Source organism: Triticum aestivum, chromosome 7A (genome assembly GCF_018294505.1).
Source record: "Triticum aestivum cultivar Chinese Spring chromosome 7A, IWGSC CS RefSeq v2.1, whole genome shotgun sequence".
Lineage (NCBI taxonomy): Eukaryota > Viridiplantae > Streptophyta > Magnoliopsida > Poales > Poaceae > Triticum > Triticum aestivum.
This window is the reverse complement of record NC_057812.1, coordinates 89,845,274-89,870,320: the sequence shown is the minus strand read 5'-3', so window position 1 is coordinate 89,870,320 and position 25,047 is coordinate 89,845,274. Positions and strand designations below refer to the sequence as shown.

Genomic DNA, 25,047 nt, shown 5'->3' with positions numbered 1-25,047 from the left:
AGAAAGAAAAATAATGCAATTTTTTAAAAAAATTCCTTTTTAAAATATGAAATATATTGAAATTTGAATAGTATTTGAAATTCTTGAACATTTTCTCAAATAAAAGTTATAAAAAATAAAAACAAACAGAAATAGAAAAATGAAAAATGAAAAGTGGAGGAAAAACGGTTGAGGAACCTTCTAGAAGGTTCTCAAAACCGGTAAAAACTGGCTAGGAACCTTCTAGAATGTTCCATCCCCGGTTCGTTCTAATTCTATTGTATACGCGAATGGGCCCGCCCATCCCCGGTTCGCTTGGTTCCCCTCTTTTGCGAAGCCCCGTCATTTTGACGCATGGAGTGTCATACATAAGTTTTTTCTCTCGAACCCCTCCTGCCATAGAAAACCTGCCGCTGCCACTGACCGAGACAACAAGCGCCGCCGCCGTCGCCGCCGCCGCTGCGCCTGCTCATGTCGTCGCCGCTCCTGCCGAACGCTCTCTTCGCCGCGCCGTCTTCGAGGAGACTCTCCCCACCCCCGCGGCGCGCCCTCACCTCAGGCTGTCACTTCCGCGTGACCCTGTTCGGTTAATCCCCTCACCAAAGGGATTGAAGGGGATTTTGACTTGCAAGGGATTTAATCCCTTCCAAACCTCTTCAAACCCTGCCTAACCGAACAAGCCCTGTATTCTCCATCCCACAGGATCCCCTCACCTCTCTGTTTGGTTCATCCATCATGGTAGTTGTGATGGTAAACTGTTATTGTGAATAAGTTCTGTTCTAGGGCCTATTCGGTTTGGAGGATTTTCATAGGAAACACATAGGAACAAGGATCCCGAAGGAAATTTCCTATAGATGCGTTCGGTTTGTAGGAAATGTGTATAGGAATTTCGTAGGAATACTATTCATTTCCTGTGTTTTTGGAGGAAATTACACATCCACTCAAAGCTCATTTTGCGCGTAGGAACGAGGCGAGCCAATTCCTTAGGGTGGCAAGTGCCATCCTATAAAATTCCTATACCAGTCCTAATTCCTACGTTATGAAATCCTCCAAACCGAATGAGCCCCTAATGCTATTGTTCCTGTTGAAACTAGGAGTGGTACTGCACGTGTTTGCCGTCATGATCATTCTAACAAAATGCATAATTTTTTGCCTCAGGTTCCAGTGATTCTCACTTATAAGTTATAAAGGTTCGACGTATGGCGCTAACCTGATTGCGCAAGCAGGTCCGATCTCTGCACACGCACCCTCCCCTTTTTAATTCAATTAGATAAATATCGTATTCGATACCAAGGCGGCAATTTCAAGCCTAGTCCATTTCAATAATTACAGGTTCTAGACCCGGGAAAAAATAGACATATTCCTCAATTAACACAAAAGTACAATTCCAATCGAAACTTAAGAAACTACAACCAAAATTTAAGAAACAAGAACCGGAACTTAAGTTCCGATTGTTGATGTTTTATAAATTCGAAAGGGCCAGACATATATATATTATAAAGAAAGTAATCCAGCTCATTGATTCCTACCACTTAATCTTAATTTTGTATCTTCCTGGAGAGGGAACTCCGGGAATACTAATTCCAGTTTTGTTATAGTTTTTTTTTCTTGGCCTGAGCAGCGACTCTGTATTGGCTTTTGTTATAGCTTTTTTTCTATTTTGTTGAACTGCCTTCCTTTCAGGGAACACCTTTGTATCCTAAAATTGATGTTATGCTATGGAACTCAGAGAAGTTTGCCCTTGACTGAAAGAGGTTTGTCATGTTGATTGTTTTTGTAGATCTTCACTTTTCTGCACAAAAGTAGACCATTTTTTGATTTATATTATCTAATGAAACCAAATGTTGTGTCCCTGAGAAACCAACTTCATATTTTATGACAGACTTACCATTTGCTCCTCTTAGGCTGTGCTTGAATATTTTCTTAGGAGGGAAATGCTCCCCTTGGTATTTCTTTAGCCATTTCGTTTGTATAAGTTTTTGGGCTTACTGATCCTTCTGGCATTTTTTCAGTTGACGAAGATAATGGATGGGATTTAGGATTCTTGAATCATCTGAAGCCAAACCTGCGAAGAGCTCACGGCTGGAGAAAATAGTTGCTCCAGTACTGAAATCATGTCGATTTAGATTCGTCTATTGAAGTTTTATTTCGATTTACCTTTTCTTTTAACTATTATGTCTGTTATATCTGAAATCTGTTTTGTCTCTCCCCACTTATATATCTTGCTATCTTGGGATCGGCATGGATCTTTTCTAAATTGAGAATAAGGTTCTATTAGCTGCTGGTGCAGTTTGGTGCTTAAGATCTTAGCATTACCAACTTATTTTTGAGAACCTGGAAAAAATTGCGCACTGAATGTCTTAGTTGGCCTGTGAAATTAGATGGTTCTTGTGACTCCGGTCTGATTATTTTTAATTACCATTTGTGCAATAAGTTTCAGTGTAAGATTAGCTATTTACATAGGAATGGAGCTAGTCCTTTTCAGTCCTTTCCCTGCTATGAAATTAGATGGTTCTTGTGAGCCATGTGGTTTCTTTGGTTTTATATACTTTTAGGTAACATCTGTCAAATAAGTTTTTGTGTAAGATTAGCTATTCTGTAGTTCAAAAAGGCGCTCTCACCTAGGCGTGCTTAAGCGCTGGGCGTTGGCAGCCCCAGGCTCTCAAAAAAGCGGCCGGCGAGAAATCAGTCTTTTCTGGTGAGGAATCAATCTCCCAGCGAGGATTCATCCTCCGTGACAAGGGTTCAACCACTCTGACAACAAGTCGACTGATTCCGGCGAGGGATTGAGATTCTCTGGCTGTTTCTCATCGGCGCAGCAAGGGAGAAAGGAGAGGAAGAGGCAGCATCGGTGCAGCAAAGGGAGACAGGAAGAGGCAGCGCATAAGCGAGTTGGGTGCGAGTAGGTCCCAAAACGTATAGTTAACGCCCAACGCCTTTTTGAACCTTGGCAACTGACTTAGTGTCTTTTTCAATCATTTCCCTGCTGTACTAATTAAGGTTTTATGAATTTTACATCTTCGACAGGAGGCTAACAGTAACAATGATTCGAAAGCACCAGTTTCTATGCGCATTGTGATGTCTTCATTGGGTATTTCTGGTTTCTTCTCCCATGTTATGACCGGGCAGACTTATGCCCGTAGGAGGCCCACCGGGCAGATTTAGTTAGGGGCTTGGCCCACAAGTTATCTTATTTTTTAGCATCGTGGTTATATATACTAGCTGTAAGACTATTTTTGAGATTAAGCAATAAGAAGAATTCTATTGCCCGGCTCCCAGAGGAGCCGGACCCTAAACCCTAGCCGCCCCCTCTCTCAACCGCCGCCTCCCTCCTTCCACCTCGCAACAGCGCCTGCGGGTCGGCCGCCGCGCCCTCGCCCATGTCCACTCCCGTCCTTCCCCTACAACCTGAGGAGCAGGTCCGGTAGGACCCTGGGTTCTACCAATTTGGTATCCAGAGACTCGGGTTCGATCACGTCTTCATCAACACCCATGCCGCTGCTGCCCGTCGTCACCACCGCCCCGATGACCACCGTTGGGGCCCCCACGCTGCCGGGCCCGATCACCACCGCGGGTTCCCCATCGCCGCCGGCCCCAGTCACCTCCGCGCCGCCGACGACCACCGTCTTCACGCCGAAACAGGTCACCAGCACATTTGCGGGATCTCGTGACGTCCGTCCAGGGACTCTACCTGTACCTAGCAGGGCCGTAAGCACCGCCTCCGGCTGCGCCGATCGCCGCCTACGGCCACCCCGCGCTACCGTGGCCGTCCCAAGGCATGCCTGCAAGCGGCGGGCCACCGCTGCTGCCGTTCCAGGCGGGGCACCCCAGCGGCCTGCCACCGCCGCTGCTGCAGCATCATCAGCCTCCAGCCGCGGCTCCTCTATGGCCGCAGTGGCCAACTCCGTCCCCCGCAGCACCCATCGCGCCTTCCCACCCTCCACCACAGACGCTGCAACCACCGGCGCCACCTCTGCCCAGCTCGGGGGCGTCCTCGCCGGCCGGCCTGCCGATCCATCAGGTCCGGTTCCCGCCCTTCCCGTCGCCACTACCAACTTGGCGGCTGGATCTTCGCCATCACCGGTCTACACCACGGCTCCAGAACGGATCACCCCGTTCCCGCAGTTCGACGGGCCATTCGGCTCCGCGGGTCACTACCCGGACTACTCCGACCAGGCACCACCCGCCTCACTGTTCCGCACCTCCGAGCCAGTTCGACACGGCGCTCCGACCCAGACACCGCCGCGGTTCGCCAAAATCGACTTCGCCACATATGACGGCACGGAGGACCCCCTCAACTGGCTCAACCAGTGCGACCAGTTCTTTCACGGGCAGCGCACCCTCGCACCGGAGCGTACCTTGGTCGCCTCTTACCACCTCCGTGGCGCGGCACAGACATGGTATTACGCCCTCGGGCAGGACGAGGGCCGCATGCCCCCTTGGGAGCGCTTCCGCGAGCTCTGCCTCCTTCGCTTTGGGCCTTCGATCCTCGGGAGCTTCCTGGCGGAGCTCAGCCGCCTTCCCTTCACCTCCACGGTGCAGGACTTCGTTGACCGTTTCCAGGCCCTGGCGTGCCACGCGTCGGGCGTGACGATGCAGCAGCGGGCCGACCTCTTCGTCGGTGGACTTCCGGATCACATCCGCGTGGACGTAGAGCTTCGTGGACCGCAGGATCTCCAGACGGCCATGTATTATGCCCGCCTTCGAGTGTCGCGCCCAGGCCATGCAGTGGGCAGCCCCGGCTCGCGGAGGCCGACAGGCCGCCTGGCAGCCCCCTGCGCCGGGCCGGCCACCCCCGACCGCCCCGACGACTACCCCCCCGGCCGTGACGCGGCCCTTCCGTCGTCTCTCTCCGGTGGAGCAGATGGAGCGGCGGCGCCAGGGCCTCTGCTATAACTGCGATGAGCTCCATACGCCGAGCCATGTCTGCTCGTGCCTCTTCTACTTGGAGACGGCCGACTACATCAAGGAGGACGCCCTGGTCGACGGGGCCGACGCACTGCCGCACCCAGCGACTGCTGAGGTCGCACCCGCGGCCGCCCCGGCGACGACACTCGTGGTCGCCCATACCGTTTCAACACTCCCCTTGATGGGTGGTAGACATCTATCATCCCCATCTTGTCACACGCCAAGTTACAGTCCTTTGTTCCCAGTCCCTTTGCCAAGCAGTCTGCAAAGTGCTACCCAGAGCTGACATGTGTAAGGCTGATGATCCCAGCATCAAGTTTCTCTTTAATGAAGAAGCGATCAATTTCCACATGCTTCGTCCTATCATGTTGAACTGAGTTATTAGCAATGGCTATAGCTGACTGGTTGTCACACCACACCCTCAAGGGTCCCTTCCTTAGAAGTTTCAACTCGCACAGTAGGTGCTTCACCCAGAGCATATCACACAACCCTTGAGATAATGCTCTATACTCAGCTTCTGTTGTTGATCTAGACACAACAGTCTGTATCTTGCTTCTCCATGACACCAAATTTCCTCCCACAAACACACAGTAGCCTGAAGTTGATCTTCTATCATCTTGACAACTAGCCCAATCAGAGTCACTATAGCGATCCACCTCAAGAGGTCCACTCTTCGCAAACCACAATCCTTTTCCCGGAGTCCCCTTCAAGTATCCCAGGATTCTGTGAACAATATCAAGATGTCCACTTCTTGGTTCATGCTCAGAACCGCCATGGTGTACGTAATGTCAGGCTTGTATGACACAAGTACAATAACCTCCCAACCAGCTTCTGATAATCTTCCTTATTCACTAGCTCACCTGATTGTGCTCACTTGATGATTTTGTTCAATCGGAGTAGGGGCTGCACGACATCCCATCATGCCCATGTCACTCAAGAGATCCAAGGTGTATTTTCGTTGGCACAAAGATATTCCCTTCTCTGTCCGAGCCAGTTCTATGCCAAGGAAGTATGTTAGATTGCCCAAGTCTTTTACCTCAAACTCCTTGCATAGACAACCCTTCAATCTCTATTTCCTCATCATCTCCAGTGATGATAATGTCATCCACATAAACAGCAAGAATGGTGATCTTCGTTTCAGAGTGCATGTAGAACATTGTGTGGTCACCGTTACACTGACCATACCCCATGCCACGGACAACACGTTTGAACCTATCAAACCATGCCCTCGGTGATTGCTTCAGTCCATACAAGGATTTCTTCAGCCTGTATACCTTCCCCATGGTCTCTGAAGTACCAAAACCTGGTGGTATCTCCATGTACACTTCTTCCTGCAACTCACCATGCAAGAAGGCATTCTTGACATCTAATTGATGCAATTTCCACCCAAAGTTTGCAGCACAGGAGACCAATATCCTTACTGTGTTCATCTTTGCCACGGGAGCAAACGTCTCATCGTAGTCAATTCCATAAGTTTGACTATATCCTCTGGCGACCAATCTGGCCTTATACTGTTCCACCTTCTCTTCGGGATTCTACTTCACTTTATAGATCCACTTACAACTCACTGCTTTCTTTTCTGCTGGCAATGTGGTTAGCACCCACGTCTTGTTTTTTCCCAATGCTTCCAACTCCTCTATCATCGCTTCATGCCACTTCGGATCTTGCTTTGTGGCCCTCCATTCTTTTGGGATTGACACAGTTTGAAGAGACGCAACAAACACTCTAATAGGAAGGAGACAAAGCCTCATAAGACACATAATTTTTCAGTGTCATGATCATCAGAAACCTCCGGTGGTAAAGCCTTTTGTGTTGCTTCACGTGTCCCCTTTCGCAACGCAATAGGCAGTTCCACTGTGTCAGATGAGCTTGCACCACTGCCTTGCTGCTCCCCCTGCACTTGTGGTTGCCATTGAGAATATACCAGACGAGTGTCAGATGAGTCATGCACTTGTGGCACTTGTGGTTGTCGTCGAGAGTATACTAGGGGAGTCTTCTCCATCGATCTCGAATAGGGAGTTGGAGATTACCAATCTGAATGGAACCCACTGGTGGCTGGACTTGAACCTGCACATCACCATCAGTGAGAGTACCAACTGGAATTGTACCCACAATTGGCTGGACTTGAACCCGCACATCATCATCAGTGTTGGTGTCCATAGAACCCTTTTGAGTGCGAGATACAACCTTCTCCCCCTCTTGACCATTCTGCACAGAGTGTGAATGGTCAAGCCCTTGAAACAACACACTTAGATCTGTGGGGTCACCATAGAATGGCTCAGACTCCCTGAAGGTGACATCCATACTGACAAACCTACGCTTCTCAGAGGGACACCAACATGTATACCCATATTGACTAGAAGAATAGCCCAGAAAAATACACTTCACTGCTTGCGGATCAAGTTTCCCAACAGAAGGATGATGATCACGAACAAAACAAGTACTGCCAAACAACTTTGGGGGAACAACAAACTTAGTTTCTCCATATACTAGCTCACATGGCGATTTCATGCCTAGTATTCTTGATGATGTCCTGTTGATCAGGTATGTGGCTGTCATAACTGCTTCACTCCACCAGAACTTGGGCACATTCATTGTAAACATCAATGACCGAGCAACCTCAAGAATATGTCGATTCTTCCTTTTTGCCACTCCATTCTGAGGAGGGGTGTCTAGGCATGATGTTTGATGAAGAATACCTTGATCAGACAAGAAGGCCCCAAAGGTGTTGTTCACATACTATGTACCATTGTCAGTCCTGATCACCTGCACCTGAAATTGATTCTTCACGAAGGCATGGAAATTCTGAAAATAGCTAAACACCTCATCTGTGTGACGCATCAAATAAAGCCAAGTCATACGAGAATAGAAATCAATGAATGTATTAAAGTACTTCATTCCGTTCATTGACACAACTGGGAAAGTCCATACACCCGAATGAATCAACACAAAAGGGGATATGCTTCTAAGTCCCTTACTCACATATAAGGCTCTTGTGTGTTTGGCATATTCGCAAGCATCACATGCCAACTTGCCCTTGCCTATCCCACACATAACATCCGGAAAGATTCTACTCATCTTATCAAAAGATATATGCCCCATCTACAGTGATGGATCATCGCCTCCTTCTCCTTGTCCTCCATGGTCGCAGCACACACCAAGTCCGGCTGCACCTCCTGGTCCATGTACCAGAGCCCCCTACGCCTGGTGCTAGTCCCAACCATCTGCCTCGTCTGTCACTCCTGAATCACGCAACCGAATTTGTTAAGGATCACACGACAGTCTATGTCATCAATGAGAGCACTGAAAGATACCAAATTGACAGGAAAAGCTGGCACATGTAAAACTGAGGATAGGGAGATGGTTGGAGTGCACTTTACTGTACCAACCCCTATGACATGTTTTGTGCCATCAACCGTTTGTATAGTGCCCGTGTGAGAAGGGGGATGCTTATTGTAAGACTCGAACACACAGAATTTACTAGCAACATGCTTAGATGCTCCAGAGTCAAGAACCCACTCTGGAGCGCTTTCATTAGTAGCAAGAGATGCTCTTTCCGAATTACCTTCATCAGTGGAGGCCTAGTGAGCAAAGTGACCATAGGCTACATCATTGCCTTTTGACGTCCCCATGTCTCCTGCAACGGCCATGTGAGCTCTCTGACCCCTCGAGTGTCCCGAGTAGCCACCTCTCCCCTAGAAGCCTGACCCCCTAAGGTCTGTGAGTATCCACCTCTACCTCTAGCACTCCTGCTTCTGCCAGTTCCCCCTCTGTTGTATCCCCTGCCTCTGCCATGAGTTGGACATTCCCTCTTCCAGTGTCCTACCTCCCCACAGATATGACATTTGTTGGGATCTCCCCACTCCATGTGCTCAGCGACTGCAAATGTCGAAGCTGGCACAACCTTCACGTTTGCATGCTCAAGAGTAGGCGCACCTCCTCTTGAGTCATCACTGCAATAGCCTCGGCAATGGTAGGCAGACTAGGTTGGTGCAGCAGAGAAGCCTTCATGCCATCAAAGCAACCTTTGCATCCAGCCAAAAGTTTCAGCACACGTCTGTGTGCCATCCATTTGTGCCCTGACTCGATTGAAGCCGCATCATAGAGTTCCAAAGGGTCGCAGTTATCCTGGTCAGCCCACGGAGCCTGCAGTTCTGCCACGTATGCCATCACTGACATGTCATCATCTTGGCGCAGCAACCTAATCTTGTCCTCAATCTGAGCAATGAGCATGACATTGCCCTTGCCAGAGTACTGGGTGGACAGAATCTTCCATATCTCAGCAGGTGTGGATAGTCCCTCCACGGAGCGTCCAATGGAGGGCACCATGGAGTTCAACAACCACACCATAAGTACAGAGTGGATGGCCGTCCACCTCTTTCCCTTTGCACTACACTTGTTCCTGGTTCTGCAACGATGCCCAACAAATGTCCATCAAGCTCCTTCTGCTCCACAGCCCACAAAGCCCTCCTGGACCAACTCAAATAATTTGTCGCCCCCTCTAGCTTCATGTCCAGGGGCGGCATTTTGAGTTTCTGAGACACTTCCTGTCAGGGAACGATGGCCATAGAGTTGGACTCTGCGAGGATCTTCGCGAGCTTCTCGAAAGCCTCACCAACAACATTTGGTTCAACCATCGTTGGTCGGGATAAACAGCAGCAGTAGCCCTCAGAATAACACACTCCAGTTACTCAACAGTAGCAGCTCTCAACGACGGCAACCACACCGCAGCAAGTCCCCAAAAGAAAATTTGGATCCACAGCCTCACGAGCAAGCTGCAGAGACAAATAGCAACAGCAGACACAACAGCGGTCCAGCTCGAGCACTTCCTAATCCAAATCGAGCTCCCACAGAGCCGCACCTCCTCTGCCGAGCTGCCACAGCACCGTCAGCCGCCTCTGCTCCTAGCTCCGTCGTCGCCGGCCACGCAGCTCCCGCGCCGTGCCATCACGTCACAGCACCGCCGCCTCTCGCGCACGCGCACGGCTGCGCCCGCAGCCGCCTCTCCCCGCCTGGCCCTGCCTGGGTCCCGCCACCTCGCTAGCGAGTGACTACGCTGCCGCCGCTTGGTCTGATACCATGTTGGTACGGGAGGGAAGTACCTTCAGACAGGATTCCTTCTCGTGTCGGGTGGCTCGCGTGGTACACTGTGTGGCAGCTCGCACGGGGCAGAGGAGAAGCACCTCTTCTAGGTCAGATCCACTCATGGGCTTGGGCCCAACAAACATATCAAGATGGGCTAGGGTCCATACTGGTTCAACAGTGGGTACCTACTTGAGCTAGTCGTTCTTGGAAGGGTTGAAGAACCGGCTGACAAGGAGAGCTCATAATGGAAGAAGTGGAGTGTCACCAACTCCCTGGCCTAGATATTGAACTCCATGATTCTAGGCTTTGCAGTGTCTGTTGAGGCATTGCCAAATGCTTCTACTGTGTGGAGTATGCTTGTCCACGAGGTATTCTGGTAAGGGAAACCTGATGCTCATGTCTTAAATTGAAGACAAGATCCATGTTGTTCGTCAAGGTGAAGAACCATGCTGGTGTATGTGAATAAGCTGCAACACCTTTGAGCAGATCTGGATCAGTGTGATCCCCTTGAGCTTCCACATGCAGAGTCCATGGAGATTAGTGTGATCCCGTTGAGTTTCCACATGCGGAGTCCATGGAGATTGACAGGAAGTGGGTTCAGCACAGGCGTGTGATGCAGTTTCTAAAAGGCCTAGATCAAGCTTTTGAGAGTAGGCATGTTGCGCTGCTAGATGAGCCGACGTTTGTGTCTCTTGATGAGGCCATTGTTGTGATGTCCCAAGAAGAGGCACGCCTGCAGTCAAGAGATGGAAATGAATATGTTTATAGAGTGGCTAACCCGCGAGGTTTTGGGGAGTTCCTACAGAAGAGACATAGGCCGAGGGTAGTGTTGGCAGTAGCAGCCGAGGTGGTTGGAATGGGAGTGGTGGTTCTTGGAATGCTCCCAAGGCAAATGTAGTTGCTTCAGCTGAAGGAAAGCAACCTGCAGGAGGGCAGGAGACTACTACTAGCTATGCCAACTTTGTCGATACAAATGAAGGTAACATTGAACACACATCAATAGCAGACCATAAAATAAACTCTAAATGGTGCTTGACTCTGGAGCATCACAACATGTTGCAGGAGACTTTTAATGAGTTTAAACCTTATGTTCCACACTCTCTCGCACATCAGAAAAACATTCACATAGCAGATAGGACAGCCCAACTCATCACAGGTGTTAGGATAGTTAGTTGCACACCGAATATTGGATTATCCTCAGTGTTGCATATGCTAGCTTTTCCCATGAACTTAGTGTCCTTGAGTGCTTTGGTTGACCAAATTGATTGCCGAATAATTCTTGACAAGGTTGAGTTCTTGATCCATGAGATCGGCGGGCAGGAGTCTTTGGAACTGGAACAAGGTGTAGGGGGTTGTGGTACATGAAGCGCAACATGATGGACCGGGACGCAATGGGCATGCTAGCTGTTGTTGCTGAGGATAAGGAGACTAGAGACTTAATCCATCACTGTAGGATGGGACATGTGTCTTTTGGTAAAGTGTCTCAAGTATTTCCTGATGTAATGAGTGGTGTGTTAGGTTACTGGCCATTGGGCGTTTCCAGTGACTTTAGTCCCACCTCGGTTACGGGAGGAGGCTAGAACCACCTTATAAGGGAGAGAGCCACAGTCCCTTCAAGCTAGTCTTTTGGGATGTGATGGGCTCTCTGCTTGTAGTCGTGGGCCAGAGACACTAACAGGGCATGCACAAGAGCAAGCTGCACCGTGATGCGTGTGAGTTTGCTAAACATGAGAACCTCATATGTGAGTAAGGGGATTGGGAGCATATTTCCTTTTGTGTTAATCCACTCTGATGTATGTAGTACTTCGTTATGTTCATTGATTGCCATTCGCGGATGACTTGGATCTATCTTCTGAAACATAAAGATGAAGTGTTTCAATGTTTTTTATGCACTTGTTCAGACTCAATTTAATGTGAAAATTCAAGCACTCAGACCCGACAACGGCATCGAGTATGTTAACAAGTACTCCCTCTGTAAACTAATATAAGAGCGTTTAGATCACTATTTTAGTATTCTAAATGCTCTTATATTAGTTTACGGAGGGAGTAGGATGCAAATTTGGAACCTTTAGGGTACCCTCCGACCCTACTTAGTTCAACCAAATGAATTAAAGTTTCAAAATTGAGGTGATTCTGAATTTTTTTAGTTCATTTAGTTGAACAAAAGGAGGTCATAGGGTACCCTCAAGGTTTCAAATTCGCATGCCTATTAACAAGGTAATTGGTGCTTTCATGTTGGACAAGGGCATCCTGCATCAAACATCTTGTCCGGACACACCTCAGAATGGGATGGCACGGAGGAAAAGTCGCCACCTGCTAGAGGTGGCCCGGGCATTGATGTTCACCATGAATGTGCCCAGGTTCTTGTGGAGTGAAGCTGTCATGATGGTCACCTTCTTGATCAACCACAAGCCATCCCGGGTCACATGTATGAAATCAAGGTGTGAGTTGGTTTTCACAGAAAATAAATTTCCAGATCCCCCCAAGGTGTTCTGTTGCACTTGTTTTGTTCGTGATCATAGGCCATCAGTAAACAGATTGGATCATCGGGAAGTCAAGTGTATCTTTATTGGGTATTCTTCAGGACAAAGAGGATATAAATGCTGGAGTCCGTCTGTGAGGCCGACATTTGTGAGCATGGATGTTACGTTCCGTGAATCGGAACCTTTTTATGGTGAGAAAACTGATCTAAATGTCTTGTTTGAAGAACTAGACTAATGTCCCCAACCGGAAATTGGTCAAGAGGGGGGAGAGTAGTAGCACACATATGCGAATGATGCAATAGTCACGTTTAGCAACATGCGGCTCATTAGTAACTCTTGTGGTGCATGTAATACAAGCATTAGCTTCCACCGGTGATGTAGTTACACCGGCTCAGACTGGTAGTGTGATGAGGTGGACAGCAGGACAACAGAGCAAGGTGAACAACTAAAGGTGTATTCACGGAAGTGTGCACCAGCTCAGATTGGTAGTGTGCCAAGGTGGACAACAGAGCAAGAGAAGGAGCTAAAGGTGTATTCACGGAAGCAAGGTGGTGGGGTTGCACATCAGGGAGAAACTAGATCAGCCACTGACGGAACAATAGGGTAGTACTCATGTGATTTCCATCTCCTCTAACGCGGAATAGGCTGAAGGGTCAATTAAGGGGAAAATTGCATTGAGAACTATTCGAGCAACAACAGGGATACCAGAGAAATGGTATAGGTTTGATGACAATGATATTGGAAAGTATGTCTCCTATGAATCATTATCTTCATCCCACAAAACATTTGTTGCTTCTCCTCAATCTGTGTCAATTCCGACTGACTGGAAGAAGGCAAAGGACTCAAAGTGGCGACTGGCCATGGTGGAAGAGCTGGAGGCTCTGTGTAAGAACAAGACATGGGTACTAACATCCCTTCCAACAGGAAAGAAGGCATAGCTGCAAGTGGGTATACACCGTGAAGTAGAATGTAGAAGGGCATGTTGAAAGGCGAGGAGGTACAACCAAGACATTGACTACGATGAGACCTTTGCTCCAGTAACAAACATGAACACCACGAGGATTCTGATCTCATATGCAGCCGACTAAGAATATACTGGAATAATCGGGGAGGCCTGAACTGATTAAGAATCCTGTCAGGGAGGAGTACATCACATCTAGCTTACAAAATGTGACATTCCAGCATTCCCATCTAAAAGAGGAATGGTGTGAACCGACATGACTAGACCCACTCCCACCCCCACCCACCCCGTTGTGGTTGTGTTCTACTCCCCTCCTAAAAAGTCTCACTGCTCCCTTAACCCTCGATGCTCCCTCAACACTAGCCGCTTCCCTCAAGCCTTGCCACAAACTTCCCATTCTCTACTTTCTTTCTCTACCTCTGACACGACCTCCACTCTCTTAGTTTTACTTTGGCGGTGCTACGTAGGTCCACTCATCACTGTGGTTATGAGCACAAGGTGGACAACCACATAACAAATCATCGATAATCAAATTCATGAGTAAGCACTTGGCGGATCAACTCGTTGATGATTAGAACTTTGAGTCCATGGTGGCTAATTCCATGGTGGATCAGCTCGTTGATGACCATATTATGGATTTAATGGAGGACACCACCTCTAGTTTTTGTGACAATTACAATCTTGGTGAGTTCACTCCTCTTTTCTGCTGGTTTGTCTGTACAGTCTTTTGTGGAATATGGCAACGATCTATCATGGAGGTGGTGAAGAGTAAAATCGGTGATGAAACTTAGGGGAATTGGTCATCGGAGTAGGGTTTTTTCCTACCATTAGAACACCAACTCATCCCAATTCTCATGTAATTTGGGTTACCATTCGTTATTTGAATATTTTTATGTGTAAAGATCATGGCATGCCTTCATCCATTTTTGATCATGCAAATTTTGTTTCCCTTTCTTCCCTTATATGTAGAGAAAATGCAACTAGGAGGCAACCCCTTGATCAATTATGGTGAGTTCTTGTGTTCTACTCACTACAACCACCGCTCCGGAGGTGTGTGTGGGGGGGGGGGAGTGAACCGTGTTTCCCTTCCCACAAGTGAATACAGGTAGGGTTAGGTTTTAGTGTCCGGCATGAGGGCAATGAGGGTGTTTAATATTCTTTTATCGTTTCTTCCTCGCCATGGTTAAATTGAAGATTTGGTGGCCTTTGTTGGCTCGTTGTCCGCTCAGGGTAGCGAGATTCGTTTTTTTGTTTGTGGATGGAGGTTGTTGCTTCTTGGAGGCAAGTTGTCGAGATGAGATCGACGATGGCTTTGTTACAGGGGTGGTTGTCCGAAGTGTTAAGCTTCATGCACTAGCCAACGCAACCAAAAGTCTGAACTGATGGAAAGGTGTAGGCACCCACATATGCACTTCAACACCCCCTCTCACATGTGATGCGGGAACTAAGTGAATAGAGTCAGAGGTATGGCTCAAGGCCTATATGTGGACGCAGAGGGGGCAACAACAATTTTTGGATAAATTGCGAAAGCCAGGACTTGAACTCAAGACCTTAGGCTCTGATACCATGTTAAGCTTCATGCACTAGCCAATGTAACCAAAAGTCCAAACTGATGGAAAGGGACAGGCAATCTACATATACACTTCAACACAAAGTTGGTTGATATAGCGTTCTTCCATAATATCGTGGCGAGATCCATGTGGTGGATCCAGACCTAGGTCAACACGGGGTTGTCCCACTGCCAATGTGACTCAATTCTTGCGATGAGCCTATTATTCGACTCTCAATTAGTCTTTGATGATGGCACTTAGTTCTTGCATTGATGGAGGTTTGGCTTCTCAAATGAACACCTTGATGGTGACTAAGGTTGGCAGTAACCATGGCCTTGGTGTGTGCAAGAGCCACTTAGCGCTTAATATTAATTTTCTATTCTGTGGGTTCTTTCCTACACAAATTCCAATGACTTCTCGCGGTCTCTAGCAGTTTTCGATGCATTTTATCCAAGCCTTGTTGATATGAGGATGCACGATTACTACGAAAAATGTGATTAGGTAAAACCTAAACCATCTAATGTATAACATCGGCTCGAGTGCACGGTAACCACACCCCTCTAACCTATCCCTCACATAATGTAAATCCAAACATGGCCAACTTGAAAAGATAACCATTGGTGGACTCCAACAGTGCCCATGAAAGTCCAAGGATGGCATAGCTATTAATCAAAAATCTAAAGGTGGCATAGTAATTAGTCAAAATCCAAAGATGGCATAACTATTAATCAAAAATCCAAAGATGGCATAGCAATCAATGAAAATCCATATTTGGATTTTCATTTATTTTTTGCCATCTTTGGGTTTTCATTTAATGATTTGCCATCTTTGGATTTGTATTTATTGCTATGCTATCCATCTTTGGGTTATCATTTATTGTTTGCCATATTCGGATTTTCTTTTATTTTTTGCCATCTTTGGGTTTTCATTTAATGATTTGCCCATAAAACAAAATATCCACGACAATTTTAGATCCCAAAGTAAATATCTTTTTACTAAAAATGCAGTCACCCCCTTCATTGTAGGATAGTCACCACCACAAAATGGTGAAAGGACAACTGTAAATAGCTCATGTAAATTCCATGTATTTTTGGGGTCCTCTATGAAATTTTGACCCGCCCTTTCCCTATAAAAGCTCTGGATTTGTTCATATGTTTGGTACTGAGTTGTCGAGAAAAAATTGAAGGGGGGAGTTTTCTGGTTGTTGTTGTTGTGTCGAGAGGTGAAAGGGAAGGAGGGGCCATGTCGGAGGCGGCGGGTGAGGCGGCATATGGCGCGGACATGCCCGAGAGCCCGCTTCATCCTCAGCCACAACCCATCGTTGGTGCCCGCCTGGACGACGCCCACGAAGGTAACACTTCCTATTCTGCACCGCACTCATCGTGTCCCACGGCCAACAACGGTGTTGTGCATGTGCCTGCCATGAGCGCGAGCTCTGAGCCACCCAAGCAGAAGCGCGGCCGCCCGCGGAAGTAGACCCCAGATGGTACCAAGCCGCCAGCTATCTTCCCGGCACCATATCCTATTGGTGTTGTCGCTTCCCCGACACCTGTTCTACCCCCGGGCTTCACGTTGGGATTGTGGGGCGTAGGCGTCGTGAGGCCCCAGGCACCACTGCCGTCGCCATTACCGCCACCACCCTTTGAGAATTCAAAACAACGGGCCAAGAAGAAGAGGGTATGGCCGCCGAGGTCCACAACCAGCAAGAAGCAGCGGGAGTTGGCAGTAGCAGGTATATAGCATTCTTTCTTGCCTCTGTTAGTCAACGCATGTAGAGTAGCGAAAAGAGCAAAAGTGCATAGATGGATATGATTGTTAGATGGTATTCTAGTCCTGATAATTATATGTAGTAACGACCACCGCAAAATGACCAGAGGCAGCAGTCCTGCCCAACTCAACTGGCCTAACTCTCACCTTTTAGGAATGCTAGAAAAAAATATGACCTTTCTCGCTAGTTAGTCTAAAGTATTACTGCTAAGGTGTCAGTACTTATACCTGGTATTCTTAATGTTAGCATATTGGTTTGTACATTATATCAAGCATGGAATTATTTATCTATGTTGGACATTCAGTAAGAGTTGCCACATGTTAGACATGGAAACTAAGCTTTCGTTGGGATTCCTCGCAGAAGTATTCGTGGTGCTTTGGAATTATATTTCTAGGATGTTAGTTCAGTCATGTACTATTTATAGGCTCATGCTCATCAGTGCTATAATCAGTTTGCCAACATCACAATATATTTCCCAATGGTTTATAATTTGAAACGGATCTCTTCTTTTTCCGACAGAGCCAGATGCGACTGGATTCGTTCCTCAGGTCATCACAATCCAAGGTGGAGAGGTAAATTTTCCTACTCTTATGATGCTCCTAGAGACATTGCAGTGATCTATTAATATTTTATCATAGTATCTGGATACTACTGGATATCAGGGTATCTAATTGAAGTGGTGGTTCCTTTTAGAAAAATATGATTTTTGTCTGTGGATATATTTAGTGTTAAATATTAAAAATATTTAGTGAAGTTGCCCCTACTTAACGTTATGTGAGCTGTACATATATATTTTCACTTGCACTTCATATGTTTGTTAAAACTTACAATAAATATTGCTTCTTTTTCCTGGCCATATAGAAACTCCTGCTTAGTATGATTATGTGTATGTGTTGTCTGCTTCTGCAAGAAATAATTGTATTTTCTCATGTCTATGTATTTCAACATATTCAAAAGTTGTTTCATCGACTCCACATGTGCACGAGGCGTTCAGTAATAAGTTGGAGCTTCAGTATGATGAACATGAATGCAATTATGAAGTTAGGCCATTTATTAAATTCTCATAGATATCCAGACAAGATTAGTTTTCATTTTTTTGTTACTTGTGATATGAGTGTATTCTTTAATACTGGTGAAATTCATCTGTTCGGTTGTTCCATTTATTTAATGTATTCCCGATTCAATGGCCAAGTTTTCTTTCTTGATTCTTCTAGCACATTTTTTTAACCGGTTATATCTATATCCATCGTACATTATTTTGAAGAGAACTTGGTGGTGTCCCTCACATTTCCTGTTTTTAAATATCTTTCCCATCTTTTCCATAGGTTATCTATTACTACTACTTATGCATGTATCATTCTAAAATTCTAATAAGGAATCCATGGTTTCAGGATGTAGCAGCGAAAGTCATCTCCTATTGTGGGAATGGGTGGGCAGTTTGTATCCTGTCTGCCGAGGGCGCTGTACGCAATGTGACACTGAAGCAACCAGCTTCTTCCTGTGGAACTGTTATTTATGAGGTTTGCTTTATTGTTTTTGCTTGGAATCTGTACACTGGAAATCCCTTTTTGGTGGTATGCTTTACAAATTATACTTCAGCTCCAACCAAATTAAGAGAATGGTAAAGCAAAATGAAATGTGAAGTAGTAGTAGTTAAAGAAATTGCCTAATTGTATCCATTATCAACGTTTTGTAGTTCTGGTCTTCCAAATAAATGTCGTTGTTTGGCCTCTAGAGATGCTGCTAAGCCAATGCTAAACAATATCTAATTCCTTGCATTCAATATGCAGGGCTATTTTGACATTGTCTCTTTGTCTGGCGTGTATCTGCTGTCAAAAAGTAATGGACTGAGCACTCTAAAAGGTGGATTCAGTATTTCGCTTGTTGGTCATGATGGCTCTCTCTTCGGCGGTGGGTTAGCAGGACCTCTGATTGCAGCTTCACCTGTTCAGGTTACCATCTTTCACTTGGATTAACATGCTTCTAAACGACCAACTAAGAACTTTATTCCATATACGTCAATTAGCTCCCACTCTATCTTCCTCTGTTTGTTGAAGTAGTTAAAGGCTATGTGTGCTTCCTAAGTCTAGAAAACTATATGGAACAAAAGTGTGCTGCCATACGATATACATTGTACACATATTAATATCCCTATGTAAAATCAGTATTTGCTTCTTTTTATATGTACTAGCTTCTTAGGGAAATGGCATGGTTTTACGAAAATACACATCTATTGCAAGTGAGAACCTTGTGCGTCCTCTTAATGCTTTGCATTTTGTTGCGCTGATGCGCAGGTGGTCTTTGGAAGGTTTGCCGCTGATGAAAAAGAGGAGATCAAACAGGATGTGGCCAGTGGAAGGTTTGCAGCTGATGAAAAAGAGGAGATCAAACAGGATGTGGCCAGTGGAGGGTTTGCAGATGATGAAAAGGAGGAGATCAAACAGGATGTGGCCAGTGGAGGGTTTGCAGCTGATGAAAAAGAGGAGATCAAACAGGATGTGGCCAGTGGAACTCCAGGTGCTACTACACCGACTGCTGCCCCGAATGAAACCTCCAGTGGCCCAGGAAGCCCATCAAACTAGAGTCCGGCTTGCACATTCAACACAGATTTCCTATTTCCAGATGCCAGTCAGCTTAAATTCCTAGCTTTTCGCTCCTAGCTCCAAATGCTTATTCTTCCCTACTATTTCCAGACGCTTAGCTTTCTGCTCGTACTTGTTGAACTTTTCAGTCTCGTTATATGTTGTATGGCCCATGCGTGTGGTCAAGTTATGTTTTTGAACCTGAATGATGCTTCGTGATATTATAGTTAATGAAACATTTCATGGTCATATTGCGCACATCTGATCAGTGAAAACGTAATGCCATTCTCGAGGGTAACCTGCTACTCTTGGTCCTCACCCCACAACTTTCATCGATTCCCAGCTCCAGTTTTGCTCATTTTTACATTTTATTAATTTATTATTTTTATTGGAAGAAAGGTTGATATGGCTTTGCAGGAACATCTTGTTTGGAAGAAAAAGAAGTTTTATGTACAAAAACAGAATGACAATCCTATGAAAAAAGAAGAATGGTCGTCCAGGAAGACTGAACCCACAAGCTATGCACACACACAGTTTCAAGGGAGAAGAGAGCGGCAATCGATCCAACTCATCGCTCCATGCCAAACCAATCTCATCATTGTTTTCTCTCAGGCCGTATAATTTCCTTCGTATGCTCCCGGCAGGAAAATGGAACCCAGCCCATGGCCGGCGAGCATCTGCTCCCTGAGGTTCTTGATGGCCTGGTACCTCTCGGAGTCCTCCTCGTCGACGTCGCTGCGCCCTTCCTCGTCGTCCCACCGTTGGCCTCCTTCCGATTCCTCCAGCGACCGCCGGTCGCTGGCCCACGGATCGGCGCACCCCGTTCCCCTGCTGTCCGCAGACGCCGCCTTCTTGGCCGTCGGTGTAAGCGTCTCCTTGGAAGCGGTGCTGTAGCTCCAGCCGCCACAGTCCTTGCTTCTGCCGTCCATGTTCAGCTCGATGGAGTGCATGTCGCTGCCGTCTGAACCATCATCGGATCCTCCTCCATCGTCGTCTACGTCCGTCCTCTTGCTGGCATCAACACGAGCGATTCTATCGGCACCTTCTTCAGCTTCGAAGAATCCATGGCGATCATCGTCGTGAGTGGCTTGGCGTTCTTCATCCGCGGCGGCGGCAGGTGATTCCGCTTCCAGGAGGCCCTGCTTCTTGGTCTCCAGGAAGGCCTCCAGCTCGCCGCGCAGCTGCTCGACGACGGCGTTCTTCTCCTCGAACTGGAGCCGCGCCTCGAGCAGCTTCATCTGGGCCCGCTCCTCGCGGAGCTCGTCGGCGAGCCGCAGCATCTCCCGCTCCCGGTCGACCTCCGCCTGCGCCTCCTCGGCCTCCCGCCTCGCCTCCTCCTCCACCCCGCCGCCGCGCACGAGCTCGTCGCACACCTTCTCCAGCCGCTCCCTCGACCTCCGCTCCCGCTCGAGCTCCCGCTCCGCCTCGGCCAGCGCGCTCCCGAGCTTGGCGCTCACCCGCTCCGCCCTCCGCCTCGACCGCCGCTCGCCGTCGAGCTCGTCGCACACGACCCGCACGGTGGCCGCCACCTTCTCCCGCTGCTTGCTCTTCCACGCGCGCGCCTCCGCCTCCAGTCGCTTCTTCATGAGCTCCACCGTCTCGCTGCCGCGGTGGCTCCGCTCCCTGGCGAGCTGCCGCGCGTGGGCGCGCGCCAGGTCGAGCTCGGAGCGCAGGGCGGAGAGGAGCGACGCCGTGGACGGGCTCAGGTCTCCCGGCCCCCAGATGTTGCCGAGGACTCTGACGAGCTCCTTGCACGCCGTCAGGCTGTTGTACATGTCCTGCAGGTGTGCCATTCTGTCCGCTGAACATGTGGAGCTAGAGTCTTGAGCGCATGGGTGCACCTGATCAAGATTCACGAACAAACTAATATAAGAAGATGGTAAACTACAGAATTATCAGAAACCTGTTTGTTCAATTAGTATTGTCTGCCGTGCTCATTCTGCTCATGCGATGCAGAGGCCGCTATTTGTTTAGTGTGGACGTATCAGCTCCATATAAAAATGTACTGGTTTTGGTAATGTTAGGTGCCTTGAAAAAAAAATCAGGTTAGGCTATTTTTCTGAAATTGGGTCAGTCGATTCACTCTAGACATCGGATGGAGATTTAACGGCCCACGGTCCTTCTTCTTCCTCCTCCTCCTAGAGTTCCACCGGCCGAACCGCCGGCCACCACCGCCGGCCTCGCCACCCTGTCCTCCCTGGAACCACCCCCCATCGCCGGTCTTCCGCCGCCCCCGGCCATCCCTCTAGGCCTGCCCGCGTTTGGGTTTTTCTCCGGCAAAGTGCACCACCGCCCCCACCTGAAACCATAAGATAGATAATGGGGCAGCCTCTCCGGCGAGCCCCCGCTGCGGCTCTTTCTTCCTTCCCTCCGGCGATAGGGAAAACCGACTGATCCAAATCGAATTTTCAGTCGACTGATGTATAGCTAAACTGAAAAAAATTAAGCATCAGTCGATTTCAAACGAAGCCAAAGGCGGAGCCAGGACCTCGCTGAAGATGGGGACGACACACTGCGTCGTCCGCGTGATGTGGCGTCCCAGTCGAAGAAGCAGGTTGATAGGTGGGTGCAGGGTTGTCGTCGCCGAAACAGGACGTGGGCGGGGGGAGGGGGGTTAGAGGGATGTGGCAGCACGACTGTGAGGGGAAGTTGAGCGGAGGACAATCGTGGAGGGCAGCGCGGGAGGAAGAACATGAAAAGTGGTCACGCTATTGTGGCTGTTGGATGGAGACCTAACAGACCCAAAATTCGACTGATACTTAACTTTTTTTCCCAGGTGATAGATGAATAGACGGTCCCAAAAATGTACTGCCTCCGTTCTATAATATATGACGTTTTTTAACACTAGTGTAGTATTAAAAAGCGTCTTACATTATGGGACGGAGGGGTAGTCATGTTAGTCATGCTCCACGCATTTCAATCAGTCCGATCGAACATGCAAGTTTACTGAATTAGGGGCGATTGATTAATTAGGTGCAGAAGGAAGACAAAGGACTATGGGCATGATGAGGTGCTCTTGTCTCGACAGACAGACACACAGTCGTATCTGAGGCTGTCATGGCCCTCTTGAACGACTGCCGCACTGCACATCAATTGAAAACACAAGTGTCAACTAACTCGGACAACCGCCGAATCTGCCATGCCATCCTGCTAACGAGACGGTCAAGTTCAACTGAAAACCGATTACTTTACGCCGCCGTCGACCTACCGACGCCGCATACGTCTAAAATAGTATATCCCAATTTTAACGAGGTGCTCAATCACAAGGCTCGCCTAATCAAACAATAATAATTAACAGCGTAGCTAGACATCACATGATGAGATTAGAAGCAGCTGGATAGACAAACCAGGTTCTGTAAATTTATATACTCCCTCCGTTCTTAAATGTAAGTCTTTATAGAGATTCCACTATAAACCGCATACGGATGTATATAGATGCATTTTAAGTTTAGATTCATTCATTTTACTTTGTATGTAGTCCATCTAATGAAATCTCTACAAAGACTTATATTTAGGAACGGAGGGAGTAGTTAGTTAGAAAGCCTAGTTGGGAGGTGGGCAAAGGTGCATGCATGCATGTGGCTATCACAATGAAGGAGAATCCTTGGAAATGCAAAGCCATGTTTAGTGTCGGGCTGTACCCTATACCCACCAGTAGTAGTACTGTAGTACCATACTATATGTGTGAGGTACCAAAAGGATCATATATAGACATTTCTAAGATAGATGAGCAGATCCATATGTGTATTATTTCCTATCTTCAAAAAGCAGATCAACAGTATCGCTAATAGTTGTGCAAATGAGCAAATCAAGAGTTGGTTAATTACCCCAGTTGTGCCGGCATTGCTCAGGTTATCTGAAAGCCAATGGCGCCCATGATCAGCTTCCGAAACCACCTTGCTCCTCGTTCTTGACCTCTTGGAGATCTACACCACGTACGGGAACAACATCATTATCAAACTGCAAGAACACGACGGTTCATGATACCGGCGGCGGCAGCACTCACCTCCACGGACGACGCGCAGCGCCGGTGCGCCGCCGCAGAGCCCCGGCGCGCAGCCGCGTCCCTGGCGATCCGGGCCTCCTCCTCCTCCTCCTCAAGCAAGCCGCCCTCGTTCATCTGCCAGAGAGCGCTGACGAGCTTCCGGGCGGACACCGACGAGTGCATCCCGTCGGCGCGGCACGCCCGGCTCCAGGACGACTCGGACATCTTCCAGCTGGTCGGCAACGGCGAAGAGACGCCGCCTGATCCCCTCCGGTGGAGCGACACCACGCCTCGCCTCAGCCTCAGCCTCCTCAGTGTCCCCGACGCGCCGGACGACGACGAGAGCGCGCACCACTTGCGGATCTTGGGCCTCGTTGTCACCTCCTCAACAGCAGCAACAGCTTCACCCGCGTCGCGCCGCCTCAGCATTGCCGCCTTGGGTTCGGGCTCCGGTTGGCTGCTTCTTGACAAGAACAGTAATGGTGTGAGGCTATGTCAAGAACTGAACAGTAATGTGATCCTTTTATACATGGAATCAAGAGGCAGTACTTGGGTGGATGAACAATGTCACATCAATCAATCTGATCGAACAGGGAAAAGGATGATGGACGCAGCTTTAGCGGAAGGAATAAGAAGCAAGCGAGAATGACAGATGAACATGTGGCCTTCATCATTCACACCTTTAATTGGTGGAAAAAGACGATCTGATAGTCTCTGCTAATCTTATTAGAAAAAAATTCAAGAACATGCTAAAACTACTTGAAAGAAAATGTGTATACACGAACGTACCCATCAAAGAGGAGGAGGATGGAAGCTTGGCCAAGTCGACTCCGATCCCGGTTAGCTGCGCAGTCTTAACTCATCTCCTCCATGATGATGAGACGATGATAGAGCGGGCAGTCGCAGCTGCTTGGACGCGGACGGCACACGATCGAGTGGGGTGTGGAAGGAGACAGGATGATGGATGCGTATATGGGGTGTGGGGGATTGGCGGCAGATCGAGAGCAGCATGAGCTGTATTTGTATGTCCGTTGCATATGATTGGGGATCGGATATGTCGGATTGATCTGTGTTTCTGAATGAATGGTTCTCTTGTTCAGCTGGGAGAGGCCTGATTACGTGGAGAATGGAAAGCAGAGATGTGTTAGCGTCGGAGATTGGTCAGCCAGAGAACCTGAATGATGATCCACTTTAAGTAAGGGTGGGAACTCTCTAGTTCAATCAAGGATTCAAGGTGAGGCGGCCAACGAATCTGGACAGAACAGAACCGAGTTGAGTGGTTGAAGTAGTTTGCGGCCACTCAATAGCACAGTAGTAGTACTATATTACTACTAGTGGCATAATACTATTAGTACTCTAGCTAGGTCATTTTAGAGCAACTCCAAGGACCGACTAAATTCGTTCGCCCTTGTCCATTTCAATCAAAACAGACAAAAACGTCAGCATAACATAGAGATCCATGTCTATTTTGTGTCCGCTTAGACCATTTTCGTGTCATATTTATTAATTTACATTTGAGTCGAAGGCGGACAGAAAGCGGATGTTACTGCGCCCGCCTCGTCCGCCTGTGTCCGGGCCTGGCCCACCTGTCATCCACCCATCCCTCTTTCTTTTAATTTATTCGTTGCCAACCCCCTCTCTTTTTCGTAAGACTGAGGTATAGATAAGGCTAACAAAAACCAAAAAAAAAAAATCGGCCCACCACCCGCAAGTCTCTCTCTCCTACCTTGCGCCTGGCCGATCCTG

General features: G+C 47.9%; 3 protein-coding genes across 4 annotated transcripts; 2 read left to right on the top strand and 1 right to left on the bottom strand.

Annotated features, from left to right (window-relative positions):
- Nucleotides 1-348: 348 nt before the first annotated feature.
- Nucleotides 349-7,656, top strand: LOC123150521 (mucin-2-like). 2 transcript variants are annotated; one of them, XM_044570361.1, is made up of 4 exons: nucleotides 349-729; nucleotides 1,138-1,205; nucleotides 1,663-1,733; nucleotides 1,992-7,656. In XM_044570361.1, exon 4 carries the CDS (start codon nucleotides 3,472-3,474, stop codon nucleotides 4,873-4,875), a length of 1,404 nt encoding a protein of 467 aa, XP_044426296.1. In that variant the 5' UTR covers nucleotides 349-729; nucleotides 1,138-1,205; nucleotides 1,663-1,733; nucleotides 1,992-3,471; the 3' UTR covers nucleotides 4,876-7,656. The 2 variants fall into 2 exon arrangements, with proteins under 2 accessions (XP_044426296.1, XP_044426297.1); XM_044570362.1 differs by lacking the exon at nucleotides 1,663-1,733.
- Nucleotides 7,657-16,208: 8,552 nt separating this feature from the next.
- LOC123153087 (AT-hook motif nuclear-localized protein 2-like) lies at nucleotides 16,209-19,522 on the top strand. Its single transcript, XM_044572379.1, has 6 exons — nucleotides 16,209-16,317; nucleotides 16,450-16,698; nucleotides 17,254-17,306; nucleotides 18,126-18,254; nucleotides 18,525-18,686; nucleotides 19,029-19,522. Exons 1-6 carry the CDS (start codon nucleotides 16,209-16,211, stop codon nucleotides 19,314-19,316), a joined length of 990 nt encoding a protein of 329 aa, XP_044428314.1. The 3' UTR covers nucleotides 19,317-19,522.
- A 175-nt stretch (nucleotides 19,523-19,697) lies between these two features.
- LOC123150747 (trichohyalin) lies at nucleotides 19,698-24,595 on the bottom strand. The gene is made up of 4 exons (XM_044570579.1): nucleotides 24,091-24,595; nucleotides 23,323-23,758; nucleotides 23,144-23,242; nucleotides 19,698-21,157 (listed from the first exon to the last, which is right to left on the bottom strand). The coding sequence occupies exons 2-4, from the start codon at nucleotides 23,728-23,730 to the stop codon at nucleotides 19,925-19,927; spliced, it is 1,740 nt and encodes a 579-aa protein (XP_044426514.1). The 5' UTR covers nucleotides 23,731-23,758; nucleotides 24,091-24,595; the 3' UTR covers nucleotides 19,698-19,924.
- Between the last annotated feature and the right edge of the window lie 452 nt (nucleotides 24,596-25,047).